Consider the following 14,809-nt stretch of genomic DNA (forward strand, 5'->3'; position numbering starts at 1 on the left):
ATTGAAGCCTGCGCGCCTAGAGCCCGTGCTCCGCAACAAGAGAAGCCACCACAGTGAGAAGCCCACGCACCGCCAACGAAGAGTAGCCCCCACTCACCACAACTAGAGAAAGCCCGTGCACAGCAACGAAGACCCAACGCAGCCAAAAATAAAATTAAAAAATAATAAATTGTAAAAAAAAAAGAAAAGAAATTCTGGAATTTTGAGTTCACTGAAACAGATTCAAAAAATTTATTGAGATTGGACAAACCTGGCTTTCCCTTGGAGGTACCCCTATAGCTGACTTCCATGTAGAGGTGTGGGGACTTCCATTCAGTTGAAGACACACAGAGATGCAGAGGAGACGTGAAGACCCATGTACAGACAGGCAGAGACTGGAGTTTCGTGTCTACAGGCCAAAGAACTCCAAGGAGAAAGAAGCATGGAAGATTCTCACTCGGAGCCTCCAGGGAAAAACAAGGCTGCCAACACCGATTTTGAATTTCTGGCCCCAAACCTGAGAGATGAAATTTGTTCTAAGTCACCAAATTTGTGGAAATTTGTTACGGCAGCCATAGAAAACTAATACATTAAGACCTCCTGATTCTGAAGCTGCCTGGTCTAAGCTGGTGCTTAATAAAAACTTGTGTAGCAAGTTTCTGTAGTCTGTTGTGTAGTCTGTTCATAGCAGACTCCTTAGGAAGGACTTGGATCTCTCCTTATTTTGTGGGCAACAGAAATTGACTGATCTTGAATGTTTTCCTTTCTGATTTGCTTCCCCAACTAAAATTTAGTGGCTTGGATTAGATAGAGGATCCAAGTTTCTTTTATATATTCTGGAATTAGAGTAAATGCAATCTATGTTCCTTCTCACTGATATCAAAACTGGGGCATTCTGATCCTGAATCGCCATAGATTGAGATACATTTTTTTCTTGGCAAGGCTGGCTTTGTTTTGGTAATGGAGTCACGGTTATTGTTCTCTGATTTAGCTGAAGTCCAGTATGAACATATCCAAAAGCAGAAGGGGAGAAAAAGAACCAACTAAAACACGTGGACACCATATTGCTTGCACTGACTACAGAAATGTCTATTATTACCAGGATTACGTTGGAACGGTCAGAAACCTACTTGGCACGTTTGGAGAACTCTTCTTTATTAAAAGATAATAACTACCAAGAAGGCTGGATAATATAAAGCTTATTCTCATCTAAACCTGAAAGTACTGTGGTAGTGGGAAGAGGGAGGCTGCTTTAGAATCTCTTAAGTTTACTATTAAGGGAGGGCTGTGGGGAAGGGATTCTAACACTGAAAGGGAGGCTAAGAAGGCAGCTGGTGAACACCTTTACTGTATACCTAGCTGGGTACTGGCAGAGTGCTGGGTGTGGGCTGAAGGTTCTTCTATTAACCAGCTGCTATACTTTGTTTCCATGTGTAGACCAAGAACCAGAGGTTTGAAGGGAATGTGGGTTCCTTCCTCCTAATTATCTCCCTCTTTGTAGTGAGAAAACATCCATACTGATTCTGCAGCACATTTCCAAAATATAAGATGACATTCAGTATCCCTGGCTGTCACTATGTTCATTTTTTTTTTCTTCAATCTTTCTTATTCCTACATCTCCTGCCAGTTTGGGAGGCAAGAGATAGCCACATGAAAAAGGTTAAGAGCATGTGCACTGTATGTAAAGCAATCTCAGCTGGGATCCACCCCACCCTCTCCGTGTGGGTTGAAAGTTTCTTACTCTCTTCAGAATGCCCAATTTTCTGATTGGCAAGTTAATCTTTTAAATAGGTATGAATCCTGAAGGTGCTATAAGCAAATGTTTGACTTGGGAATTTACTGACAAACAAGGAACTTTGTTCTTGAATGTTAGCCAGGGAAGCTATGTATGACGTTCACAGGAACTAAGTCTGATTTTTACGTATTTATGTATTGAATATAGCAACGAGTTACATTCAACTCTACAAAGAGTAAAATATTTCTAATCATACTGTAGTTTATTAAGGCATGCAATGAAAACATTAAGAAGCCTTGGCATATCAAGAGTAACCTTCAATTATTTGGAAACCAGATAACCTGGCATCTAGACCTGTGCTGTCCAACAAGGTAGCCATTTGAAATGTAGCTAAATTGAGATGTATTGTAAATGCAATTTATACATTGGATTCAAAGACTTGGTACAATACAAATTATCTCAATAATCTTTTATACTGACTACATATTGAAATATTTTGGGTATGCTAGGTTGAATATATTTTTTAAAAATGTAACTTTTTTAACATAGCCACTAAAAATTTAAAAATTATGTGGCTAATTACACTTCTATTGGACATCCTTGTCTATACAGTTCATTAGTCTGAAGCACACAAGAGACTTGAAACACTTGATAGTGATCTGACCACAAACATTCAAAAGCATTTTATCCTGTGGTGCAGATCAGATCTTGTGATCTAGTAAAAATTAACTGTAGCCAGTGATGTTTAATTGGCACATTTGAGGATTAGTATTATCAAAATGTAGTTAGAATAAGACTAAAAAGACTTGTAAAGGGGGGAAATAAACTGGCAAAGACGAAGTCCTGATGAAGAGTAGTTTAAGGACCTCTATTTATTGTTAACAGAAAATCTGTGGAGTCCAGTGGCTTTCTAGGACAGCTCTCTTCCAGACAGTGGCTCAGAATCCAGGGATGCCATCAACATGGCAGAGGAAAACAGAGCTAGCTTTTAAATGGTCCCCCATGGCCTAAGCTTACAGTCCTTTGGTCAAACCCAGCTGCACGAGCCTCGCTGCCTTATGGTAGGAAGGGGGATGGGAGAGAGTGCATAGGTACTGACTGAGCAGTAAATGCTTCTGCAGTAAGACAGTACAAGTTTTGAGTCATTCAAAGTCCAACACAAACACTCACTCTTTCAAGTATGCTGGAAAAATGAGGGAAACAATCAGGACTTAGTCCCTTTTCTGATTGCTTCTGTCAAGGGAGTACCAGAGCCAGTCTGAGGGTATCACCTTAAGCCAAAGAACTGCTTCCTGAAAGAGTGAGAATTGGGATCTATTAGCCTCATATTTTTTTTTGGTATTTTACTTCTACTTTCAGCATACATATAGACTGCTTTCCTTTCTTCCTTTTTTAGTCAAAGGAAAGCAATTACACAAACATGTATGGAAAATAAGCAGAGGCTCCTCTTTCCATATTATATTGACAAGTCAGAATAGCTAATGTGAACAAATCTGCCCAATTATCTTTTTTTTTTTGGTTTCCATAGTTTATTTTTTTTAACATCTTTATTAGAGTATAATTGCTTTACAATGTGTTAGTTTCTGCTTTATAGCAACGTGAATCACCTATACACATACATATATCCCTGTATCTCCTCCCTCTTGCATCTCCCCCAATTATCTTTTGTACTCTTATTTCCTACATCTTATAGTTGACATACACAGAAAGAAATCTAGCTGCCTGCTTATGTAACCTTAATGTTCAATAAGCTTATACACCACGTGTGTGCCTACACTCAAGCTATCTTCTTGGCCTTTGTAAAGATATAAATATGTACCATATGAGTCACAATGCCAGTTGCTTTTATGTTTCTAAGTTGTTTATACACAAACACAGAAACAAAAATCTGCATTACTGCCTAAAAGTTAAATCTGGCTGCTAGTAACTCATGAGCTCTATCTTCCTGTGAGAATCCCTCTACACCCCTCCCTCCAAACATACACAACCCCTACCCTTCCCTAACACAGGAACACCAAACGCAACCGAATGTTTTAAGTGTACATCATACATTTATTACCAACAACCCTCTCAACTCCAAAATTGGGCACAGGGATTAAAAATAAAAATTCATTGCACTACTTAGTAAAGCATTACTAGTAACTTTCATAAAAAATGTACAAACTTTGTTAAAAATTTATCAAGCCTTCAAATGATTTGGTTACAGGTATTTATAATACGTACATTTAAAACTATATGTTAACTGATACAATGGAGTATGATTTGAGGAAGTGACTCAGCAAATGATTCCAAAGATACACCCCTGTAAGCTTTCATAATCTGAAAGAAACAGAAAAATGAGGTAACCAAATGTACCAACAGGGGGAAAATAGCTTTCTAACAGGCCTAAAGATATCTGTGAAAAATACTCATAAGTGAGTTGGTAGATCTCTTTCAAAATGTTATAAGAGGCCCAAATATAAGAATCTTAACAAATCACATTTCAGAGAGTGTATAAAATCTAAATATGCTTTCACATTTTCCAGATTTTGCTCAAAAAAATTCAGGACAGAAAATCCTAATGAGATCTTGATACCTGGAGGCCTTGTTTTTTTGTTTTGTTCTGTTTGGGGAAGAGGGGGCACTAAAAACAAACAAAGATGGTATTTCATGCATAGAAAAACAAAAAACACAGCAGAGTTAAGGTGGTAAAGCCAAAATTGTTTTAGGAGGAAAGAGGAAGAAGGCAACAAACCAACATCTGCCTGCTATCTGGTGCATCACCCAAGGTGTCAACAGCTGGGTATGAATCAACTGTTCTTTCTCTTCTGCTAGCCACAAAGTTGCTCACTGTGGCTAGCCTAAGCTGGTTCAGAACACGTGCATGTATGCTCCTAATATGCACTAACCACTTAACAAGCAAGTCTGCACACATCCTTAAGAGCCCCATGCAAAGAAGACATTCCCAAAGACAGATCAGTCACGAGAGTGCAACAATTCATTCAGGATTTTACCAAAATAGACCCTGCTGCCTCCTAAATTGCCAACAACCTCTCAAAATTTTAATGGAAAAGGGGTATTAAGAATTCATCAGAGGGAGGGAGGAAAGAGCTACTTTTCCTAGTCATTAGTACAATGTGCCTTGTTAATTAGGTATCTATATAAATTAGAAAAAGTGCTTTACTTGCATGCTTCAATAAAATGAATACTGAGTGTAGTAGTGTTATGTTAGATCTGTACAGATATAAATTTTTTGCAGCTATATAAAAGAGTCTATGTATAAGATGGGCTTTTGCCATTTTAAACGTGATTTCTTAATTAAAAAAAATAAAGATTAGACTATATGTGATTTGTAATGTAGCTGATTATTATGCCAATAATTTTGGTCTTTAACACACTTTATTCATCAGGAACAGGTGGAGGATATTCTAATGATTTAAAAGTAACGTGCATTTTACCACTGTTTAGATGTATTTCTGATGCACTGACAAATACAGGAGCAAACAGAAGGTACACAAAATCTTACTTGTATGACTAGATAGAGGCAACAGTGTCTGGAAAAGGGCAAAATTGTGCTTCTGTGTGAATTGACTTTACTGAACTCTAAGCTGTGATGAGCTTATAGAGTCTTCAAGAGAAGGCAAGTAGCACGGCAGTAACAAGTAGTTAACACTGAGTAGAAAACGGACACAGAGCCAACTGAAAGCTGAGTGAGGCTGGCAGCAAGTCATTACAGTCCCGACTGGAGTTATGCAGCTTGTGCTACTGCAAACAGCAAGGACATCAACTGCAGGAAGAGGCAATGTTGAGCACACTAGAAGAATGAGAGAGGAATCCAAACATTGCTGGGAAAGTGATTTTAAACAATCTGAATTATGCTCAATGAACCTATTAAAAAAACCCACACGGCTATGTATTATTTTCAGATCAACTAAATGAAGGTCAATTCCTGTTTTACAGCATTATTTTTTATACAAAAATCAAATCTTCATTTATACTGCAAGTATTCTGGACACCTGTTAAATTAATCATTTTCTCATTCAAATAAAAATTAAAAAGAAAAGCAATAAAACATCAAAGCACATCAGGTCTAAAGAACTTGAGCTGTCACAGCACTTGATCCATCCTGGAAATGAGGATTTCGATGAGAAGCACATTTACTGAGGGGAAAAGAACTAGACAACTTTCAGAACTGGAGCTTGGCAGAACAGAAATATAGTTTTCTTAAAACAATTTAGTTGCCTATGGGAGCTTGAACAAAGAACATATCAGAAGTCAAGCTGAGTTAACAGATTTTGTTCTGGTGGAAGTAGAGGAGGTGAGACTTCATGGGACCAGTGGTATTCTTAGAAATATATTACTCAAATATCTTCAGAATAGACTACAAATCTAAACATTAAAAAAAAAAAAAAAATCACAAGTACTTCCGGTAAGAAGCTTACTGGAAAGGTAAAGGAAAAAGAAGAGAGTATCAACATTCAAAACATTGATTGAAATGCTAATATTGCTAATTGATGATGTATGATATTGCACCTTCTTTTTGGAAACAGCAAGTTGGAGATTTAAAAATTTTTCACAACAGGATGAAAATATCAGGTTCATGGAGTGAGAATCTGTTACACTTTTTTCCTTAAGTGACCCACTTGGGATCACCAACGAAGAGAAGGTGACAGCTGCCTGAAGCAAAGGAAGAAGGCTTTTCTCATTCCATTCATTGGGAGGGAAGGGGATGGAGTATTCAATGCTTATAATTGATGCACCCTTAGCAATCAGTGTGCAACAGCAAACACAAGGGACAAAACCAGTGTACGTACTAGCGCTGTTTAAATCACACACCAGATTATACATTGCAGCATAATTAAAACTACACACACATCCTTGGTACATGCTGGCATACAGGATCTCATACACACTTGAGCTACCATGCCCTCACACAAGTAGTTTCACACATTCTCTCACACACAGATACATTTATCACCAGCAGTCATACGCTGCATTCATTGCCACTCACAGTTTCTGAAGGCTCTATATAAGGTAGATTGCTATATCATCTGGAGCTACCACTTTTTATAAAAGCACATGCTAAAAGATCACGTCCACTGTAATCTTGCAGCAACACTCGGAATGATCACACGAAAACCAGGGAATGTTAGTGCACACACAAAATTAAGCTAAAGAAAAAGTCTTTGGAGTTCCAATCACACGGTTAGTATAATAATCCCATAATTGTGAAGACTAATTGTAAGCTTTTATAGTTGATTAGGTCACACAGTGCAAAGAAAGGTCCATTGACCCTTTTGGTAAAGGGAGGGCTGGAAGCCACACAGATTAAGTTCAATGGATAGTCCATATATACATGTGATGAGGAACACCCAAATTAAATTTGTGCTCTTAGGTTGGTCATTCTGAATCCCGATGCACTTCTGAAGCATCAGCTCGGCAGATTGGGCAAGTACGATTTGCCTAAAACACAGAAGAGAAAACTTGTTTGAATTTTGACTTATACGGTGAAACATATTAAAAGCAATAGAACTATTTTTACTTTCCACATAGTTTTTACATTCTTTGTTTCTTTAAGAAGGTACAAAGCGATCATTTAATCTTTTAAAATATACTCCACAAAGCTCAAAAACAATAACAGCCTGTGAATAATTTTTTAATAGGTCCGTTTCAACATACAGACAAAACTACCCATCACCAGATTAGACAAATTTAATAACTGGCTTAAAACTGCACCTCAACAAATGGCACTACCATTGGCTGTGCTGCTAAAATCAGAAACATAAGCAACACCTGCTCTCTTACGTCCTACGAAGCATTTTTCATCAAATACTCTCATTTCTACATTATGATAGCTCTCAAATCAAGTACTCTTCTTTTCATCCAACTTCTACTGTTTCTTCTCCATCTGGCCCAGAACATCCTTATTTCATCTCTCTGTCTCTCAGAAATTATCTCCTCTATTCCATTCTCCAAACTGTGGCCGTGATCTTTCTAAAACATATCCTCTCACATGTTTTCAGGATCAAGTCCAAACTCCCGCACACTTCACAGTGACTCTGCAGTAAGCTGGCTCCTGGTTTTACCTCTGAATCCCTCTCTTCTCTTGCCTTTCTCCCTCACACTCTAGCCATCAGCCACGTGGAACCCGTGTTTTTCTGGTCATTCTCTGTTCTCACATGTCAGGGCTATGCATATATAATAACTTCATTTTTCTAAGAAGTCTAGACTCTTTGCCTTCAGGATTCAGTTTGGACTAAACTGGGTACCCTTAATCTGTGCTCACACAGAGGACTGATTCTATTTTATTTTAACTTCCTCTGTCTTCCAACTGTGAAGTTATCTAAGCCAGTATTATCATCTCCTACTCAGAATAATCTAAAACAAACAAACCATTAAGTTTACTAAATTATTTTACTTCATCACATTTTTATCCTACTATTATAAAAAATAGAAAATAAGAAGTCCCTGAAATAATTTCACCCTGGCATACTATTAGAATTTGTGTCTTTGGACTCCCCCCGACCTATATACACAAAGGAGAAAGTGGTCAGAATTATGTAAAAGCACTAGAGGTTTATTTCTCATGTAAATCTCTGACAAAGAACCTCCAGTGAGGTCACCTCTAAACTCTTAGAAGAAAGTTAGGACATACTGATTATCAAGGACAGAAAACCCATTTTCAGATTTTGCTCAATCACTCCCACGCTGATGATTGTAGTTCGTTTCTACTGGTCTTTTCTCTTAATTTGCAGAAATCATACTGAAAGCTGTGTTTCAGTTTTGTCTCCTTAATCACCCTCCACCAAACCATGGACTTACTCTACATAAAACTATGATGCATAAGAAAGAAAATGCGATGTCATTCTCTTCAGATGCCATCATTTTACCTTAAGCCATTTGTCGACACACTTGGCATGGAACTCGTGGTTACAGGGTAAAACTCTAAGTAGCTGCCTTGACTCAAAATCACACATGCATACTACACACCTAAAATAAAGCAAAAAGATTGTTTAACCATAAAACCAAGTGGTTTCTATTTTGTTACAACTCTCGAAGCCTACAAAACCACTTATCATCTCACTTATCAAAATATTTAAATTTTAAAACAAAATACTCTTATCAATACCTCGAAAAAAGCATGATATTAAGAAATTTAGTAGGAGTGCTTTGCTTTACTGAGTGAGAGATGATCAAGAAAATTTCTGGCTTAACATCCAAGACAACCTTAATACTGAAGATACTATTATATTCAACAAATGGGGTTGGAACAGCTGGATACCCATATGCAAAAGAATGAAGTTGGACCCCTACCTCACACAATATACGAAAATTAACTAAAAAATGAAAAGCCTAAATGTAAAAGCTAAAAACTATTAAACTTTTAGAAGGAAACACTGGAGTAAATCTTCATGACCTTGGAATAGGCAATGGTTTCTTAGAGATGGTATCAAAAGCACAAGAAACACCAACCAGAAAACGCAGACAAACTGAACTTCATCCATTAAAAAAAAAAGTGCTTCTAAAGATGCCAATCTATAAAGTGAAAAGACAACTAACTCACAGAATGGAAGATATTTTTGAAAATCATAAATCTTATAAGGACTTATATGTATAATACACAAATAACTTCTACAACTCAATAAAGACAACCCAATTAAAAAATGGACAAAGAATGTGAATACACATTTCTCTAAAGATATATAAATGGCCAATAAGTATAGTAAAAGAGCTCAACATCACTAGCCATCTGGGAAATGGAAATCAAAACCTCAGTGAGATACCACTTCACTCCCACTAAGATGGCTAGAATCAAAAGACAGACAATAACAAGCGTTGGTGAGGATGTGGAGAAACTGAAAACTTCTATACACTGCTGGTGGGAATGTAAAATGGTATAGTCAATTAGGAATGAAGTGATACAGCAGGGGGCTGAGCCAGGGTTTAGAGGGTTGGGGAGAAGTGGGGAGTGGTTACTAACAGATGAGGTTTCTAATGGGGGTGACGAAAATGGTGTAAACTTGATTGTGATGATGCAAATCAAATTCAGAGTTGCAAAATTCTATGAATATACTAAAAACCACTGGATTATACACTTTAAATGTGAATTGTATCTAGCAGAGCTGCTATTAAAAAAAGATACTATAATAAGGAGAATCTTCAGGTAAAACCCTCAAATTTTACAGGTATGAAACTTTTCAATCTAATATAATTCTAGTGTTTGAATTAAAAACCATAAGATTTCTAGGCCACCTAAAAATCCAGAACAGCACTGTCCCACAGAACTTCCTCAGGTGATAGAAATGTTCTACATCTACATCTTCTGATATAGCATCACTAGCTAGTGCAACTAAAAATTTTAACTTTTATTTTATTTAACTTAAATAGCCCCATGTGACTAGCAGCTATCTTACTGGACAGCATAGGCCTAGAGCATGAAATAGTCACTACTTATCTTTATCAAGTTATCTTTGACTTCCAAGCTTTTATTTCACAAAAGGTGGAAAAGGAAATTTAACACAGAATGAGGTCAGAAAAATATACTTACAAAGTCTGTTCTGACTGGTGGTTGTTAGGATTGAACCGGTAAGAAGGAAGTTGTTCAATGTCTGCTTTAGTCAGTCCTCGAGGCTTGGCCTCTCCCAGTCGCTCTGCTAGGTTTAACAGGGCCTACAGAGGGAAAGAGAGACATAGCTGCATTTTTCTTTAAATTTTATATTCCAATATATATATATTTAAACTACCTTTATTATGGAAAAATTTTAAATACATACAGAAGTAGAGAAATAGTATAAAGAAATTACTTCCATATGCCCATTACCCAGGCTCAACAATTCACAGCTAATTTATTTCATCTTTTACTGTCCACTCCTAAACCCCGGATTATTTTGAAAGAAAACTAAAACATGGTATTTCATTGGTGAAATAGTTCTGTTTGTTATCTTTAAGATAGTCTGTCAACCTCAGCATTTTGGACATTTGGGGCTGGATAAAATTTTGTGGGAGGTTTTTCTGTGCACTGTAGGATGTTTAGCAGTAACCCTGGCCTCTACAAAAATATCTCCAGATATTGCTAAATAGCCTCTAAGGGATAAAACTGTCCCCAGGTTGAGAACCACCACCAATCTAAAAACTAAAACACTTTTTAAAAGAATATAATCACACTAACATCATCACACCCCCAGAATTAGTAATTCCTTAATGTCAAATACCTCTGACTGTTTCAATTATTTTCAAAACACTTTTTGAAATAGTTTGTTCAAATTAGGATCCAAATAAATCCATGTTACCACTGCTTGACATCTCAAGTGTTTTTTTTTTTACTCTTTTATTTGTTAAAGAAACCAGGTCAGGGGCTTCCCTGGTGGTGCAGTGGTTGAGAATCTGCCTGCCAATGCAGGGGACTCGGGTTCGAGCCCTGGTCCGGGAGGATCCCACATGCCGCAGAGCAACTAGGCCCGTGAGTCACAACTACTGAGCCTGCGCGTCTGGAGCCTGTGCTCCGCAACGAGAGGCCGCGATAGTGAGAGGCCCGTGCACCGCGATGAAGAGTGGCCCCCGCTTGCCGCAACTAGAGAAAGCCCTCGCACAGAAACGAAGACCCAACACAGCCAAAAATAAATAAATAAATTAAAAAAAAAAAAAAAAGAAAAAGAAACCAGGTCAATGGCCTGTAGAAATTCGCAGTCTGAATTTTGCTGACTGAACCTCCCCATCCCTGACTCGTGTGGTTTAGTAACGTTCCTTCCTTGTCCCCTGTACTTCCTATAAATTGGAAGATTTTACTATTTCCATTGTAAGGCTCAGCATGTCTAGTTGTTATGTTAGTTAGCACTGATGGAACACTGCCTAGATCCATTAATTCATTAAAGATGGCAAAACGGTAATATTCTATCACTCTTTCTTCATTAGATGAAATACTGCTACACTGATCAGCTGCCTCATATTAAACTATGCTCAGTAGTTTAATTTATAAACAATAGGCAGGATGAGACTAATGAGTTTATTTTTTTTATTTTTTGAGGTACCACTTATCAATTCACGGATTTTACCGCAGTAGGTATGTTTCAACACATTGCAGCTATTATGCTTGACTGTACACTAGTACCTCCTTTCTCCCAGTGTTCAATGGCTCTAATTGCTCATTTGCTTTATCCTACAATCAGGCAGCCATGTGCATGCTGCTGCCCCTCTTTTTTATTTTTTTAAGGCTGCCACAGGGTTAAGAGAATAGGTAACGAAGAAATAAGGATGGACAATGAGAGGAATACATTTAATTTCCCCTAATATCAATAATCAATGCTGTGATAACTGTGTGTTTTAACAGGATGCTGCAAAACACTGCTTTTGGTACAGTTTGATTTGGAGAATTGTGTCATCTAAATAAATTGCTCCCCCTTCCCCATGCATGCCCCTAAGTCCTTCTAAATGCTAGTAGATGGTAATTTGTTAAATTTAACTGATGCTGATTACAATTAGCTATAAAGTTTATGATAGAGGTGATGTATCTTTTACACCTATATTTTATATTCTATAGGACACTTAGGTCAAGTAATATAATTTATGACCATTATTTTAAGCCCTTATTGGATGGAGACTGTAATGATAATTGAGCCCTCAACAAACTTACATGATCTGAAAGCAAGACAACTGAAGGCAGGACATGATTAGTATGTATTGTTTTATAAGACCTATGAGACCAAAAAGGAGGGAGAGACTCACATAGACCTGGGAATGGGCTAGAAATGCCTTTCACAGAGGGAGCAGGTTTTTAACTGGTTCTTGAAAGATGGCCATGTACAGGAAGGGGGAAAAGTTCTTAAGCAGAAGAATCAAGGGGAATAAAGGCACTGAAGCAAGGATGTATAGGGCAGACTCAAAAAATGGTGAGTACTCTGGACTAGTGTGTGTTGTAGGCGTGTATACTATGAGACAAAACCAGAAAAGCAAACAAGACTATTGACTGGATTAAAGTATGACTTTGCAGAAGATTAAACATAGTCAACCCAAAATACAATTTAGAAAGGGACTCCTGGGACTTCCCTGGCAGTCCAGTGGTTAAGGCTCCGTGCTTCCAGTGCAGGGGCACAGGTTTGATCCCTGGTCAGGGAACTAAGAACCCGCTGACACATGGCGGGGCCAAAAGATAAAAATTAAAATTAAAATTAAAAGAAAAAAAAAAAAAGAAAGGGACTCTAATGCCAAACACAAAATATTTTTCTTATACTAGAATGGTGTGTATCACTGTTTTTTTCCACTGATATGTATATGATTTAACAAAGAGCTGTCCTTTTCAGCAACATGACTTATGACAATTTTAATACAGAATGCCTAAAGGATAACCAACTCCTTTTCTTACTACTCTGTATAAAACTAGCATCAACAGTGTAGAAACAGGAAATTATTATAGCCCCTTTCTCAAGAAATCTGAGAATGCAATCCAAAGGACACTGCAGTGTGACTGTATATGCAGAAAGTAGTATAATGGCATTTTAAAAATTACACAAGAATATAGACAGCATTTGGACATTTGATCTCTTCCACATGCATTAAAAAAAAAAAAAAAAAAGGTGCTGTAAGACCGTGTTTGCGTATGTGTGTCTTTCCTCCCTGTTCCCAGGTTCAATTCACCTAAAAAAATGAACAATAACAAAAAAAAAAACCCTGTTCCAGTATTCATACTACATAAATAGAGACTCATAAATAGAGTGAGGCTGGGGTAAGGCAGTACCAAAACAGTCACGTAGTCACTCACATTCAACATTTCAAAATCCAAATGTGCCTTCCAACCCTTAAACTGTCTGTCCTATTCCTAACCTCAAATAATATGACAATGTCAACACCGTCTATTTGCCCCATCATCTTTGAGTTTGCCTTCTGCGCAAGTTATTGTAGTCCTTTTGCAAAGCATCTTCTCTTGCAACCTTCCCACTCATAACCCTGACACTACCACAAACCATTCAATGATCAAATCCTGTTGATTCTAGTGTTAAAATGTCTTTCAAGATGTACTCTTTTCTATTTGCAGTTCCCGTAGTTCAGAACTTGCATGGTTTCAGAACATCCACTCATAATTCACCATTTTCTCATTTACATTCTTTTACAGGAATTGTATGTAATTCTAATAGAGCACCAAAGTCTATTTTGTTATCATAACTGTGTGGTACATGCTGAAATATCTTTAAGGATGAACAGTATTTCTGACACATTTGTATCTTTTTTTTTTTTTGCGATACGCGGGCCTCTCACTGCTGCGGCCTCTCCCACCGCGGAGCACAGGCTCCAGATGCGCAGCCCCAGCGGCCATGGCTCACGGGCCCAGCTGCTGCGCGGCACGCGGGACCCTCCCGGACTGGAGCACGAACCCGTGTCCCCCGCATCGGCAGGCGGACCCCCAACCACTGCGCCACCAGGGAAGCCCACATTTGTATCTTGAAATATACAATGGATTTACCTAATAAATGTTTAATTAGATCAATGAGTTGAGTAGCACAATATTTTTATGCGTACAAAATTCCCCAAATTAATTCACATTTCACCTACTAACCTCGTAATTTTCTACTTCTCCATCTTCCACATCCAATTCAAAACTGAAAGTTGGGCCCACTGCAGGTGGCACTGGAAGCATTGATCTGCAATGCAAATAAGCAACACAAGCATTGATAATGCATTAATACATTATTTCAATGAACAGGATGAGAAGAACAAGGCCAGTGCTAAATGGATAAAGAATGGTCAGTGTTGATCAGTGACAACCTTTTAAAGAAACTGACTTCACTAGTAATAAACAATTAAAAACTGACATTAAAAAAATACCTTTCACAGCAGCATAAAAAAACATGAAACATTATGGATGAATTTAACTAAACACGTGCAAGACCTGTATAATATAAACTGTAAAAATACTGCTAGGATAAATTTTAAAAGATGAACAGAGAAATATACCATATAAGTAGGCCAGAAGACTCAATACTGTTAAAGATGTCACTTCTCTTCCAAAACTCACCTACAGATTTCACGTAATCCCTACCAAAATGCCAGCTTTTTTAAAGTAGAAACTGATTGCTGATTTTAAAATTTATATGGACATGCAAAAGACTTTAAATAAAATCAGTT

At 37.6% G+C, this 14,809-nt stretch overlaps 1 protein-coding gene across 5 annotated transcripts in view; it reads right to left on the reverse strand.

Moving 5' to 3' along the window:
• Positions 1-3,745: 3,745 nt before the first annotated feature.
• Positions 3,746-14,809, reverse strand: part of RNF38 (ring finger protein 38) — a 126,665-nt gene continuing 115,601 nt past the window's right edge. For 4 of the 5 annotated variants that reach the window (XM_082642604.1, XM_082642607.1, XM_082642605.1 and 1 more), the window contains 4 exons: positions 14,241-14,325; positions 10,242-10,363; positions 8,584-8,683; positions 6,971-7,156 (listed from right to left, as the gene is read on the reverse strand). In XM_082642604.1, coding sequence (XP_082498730.1) covers positions 7,094-7,156; positions 8,584-8,683; positions 10,242-10,363; positions 14,241-14,325 — 370 coding nt within the window. In that variant the 3' untranslated portion in view covers positions 6,971-7,093. Of the gene's footprint in view, positions 7,157-8,583; positions 8,684-10,241; positions 10,364-14,240; positions 14,326-14,809 lie in introns of all 5 variants that reach the window. The other variant, XM_082642603.1, reaches the window with a different exon arrangement.

Source organism: Mesoplodon mirus (assembly GCF_964341445.2).
Source record: "Mesoplodon mirus genome assembly, chromosome: 1".
Classification (NCBI taxonomy): domain Eukaryota; kingdom Metazoa; phylum Chordata; class Mammalia; order Artiodactyla; family Ziphiidae; genus Mesoplodon; species Mesoplodon mirus.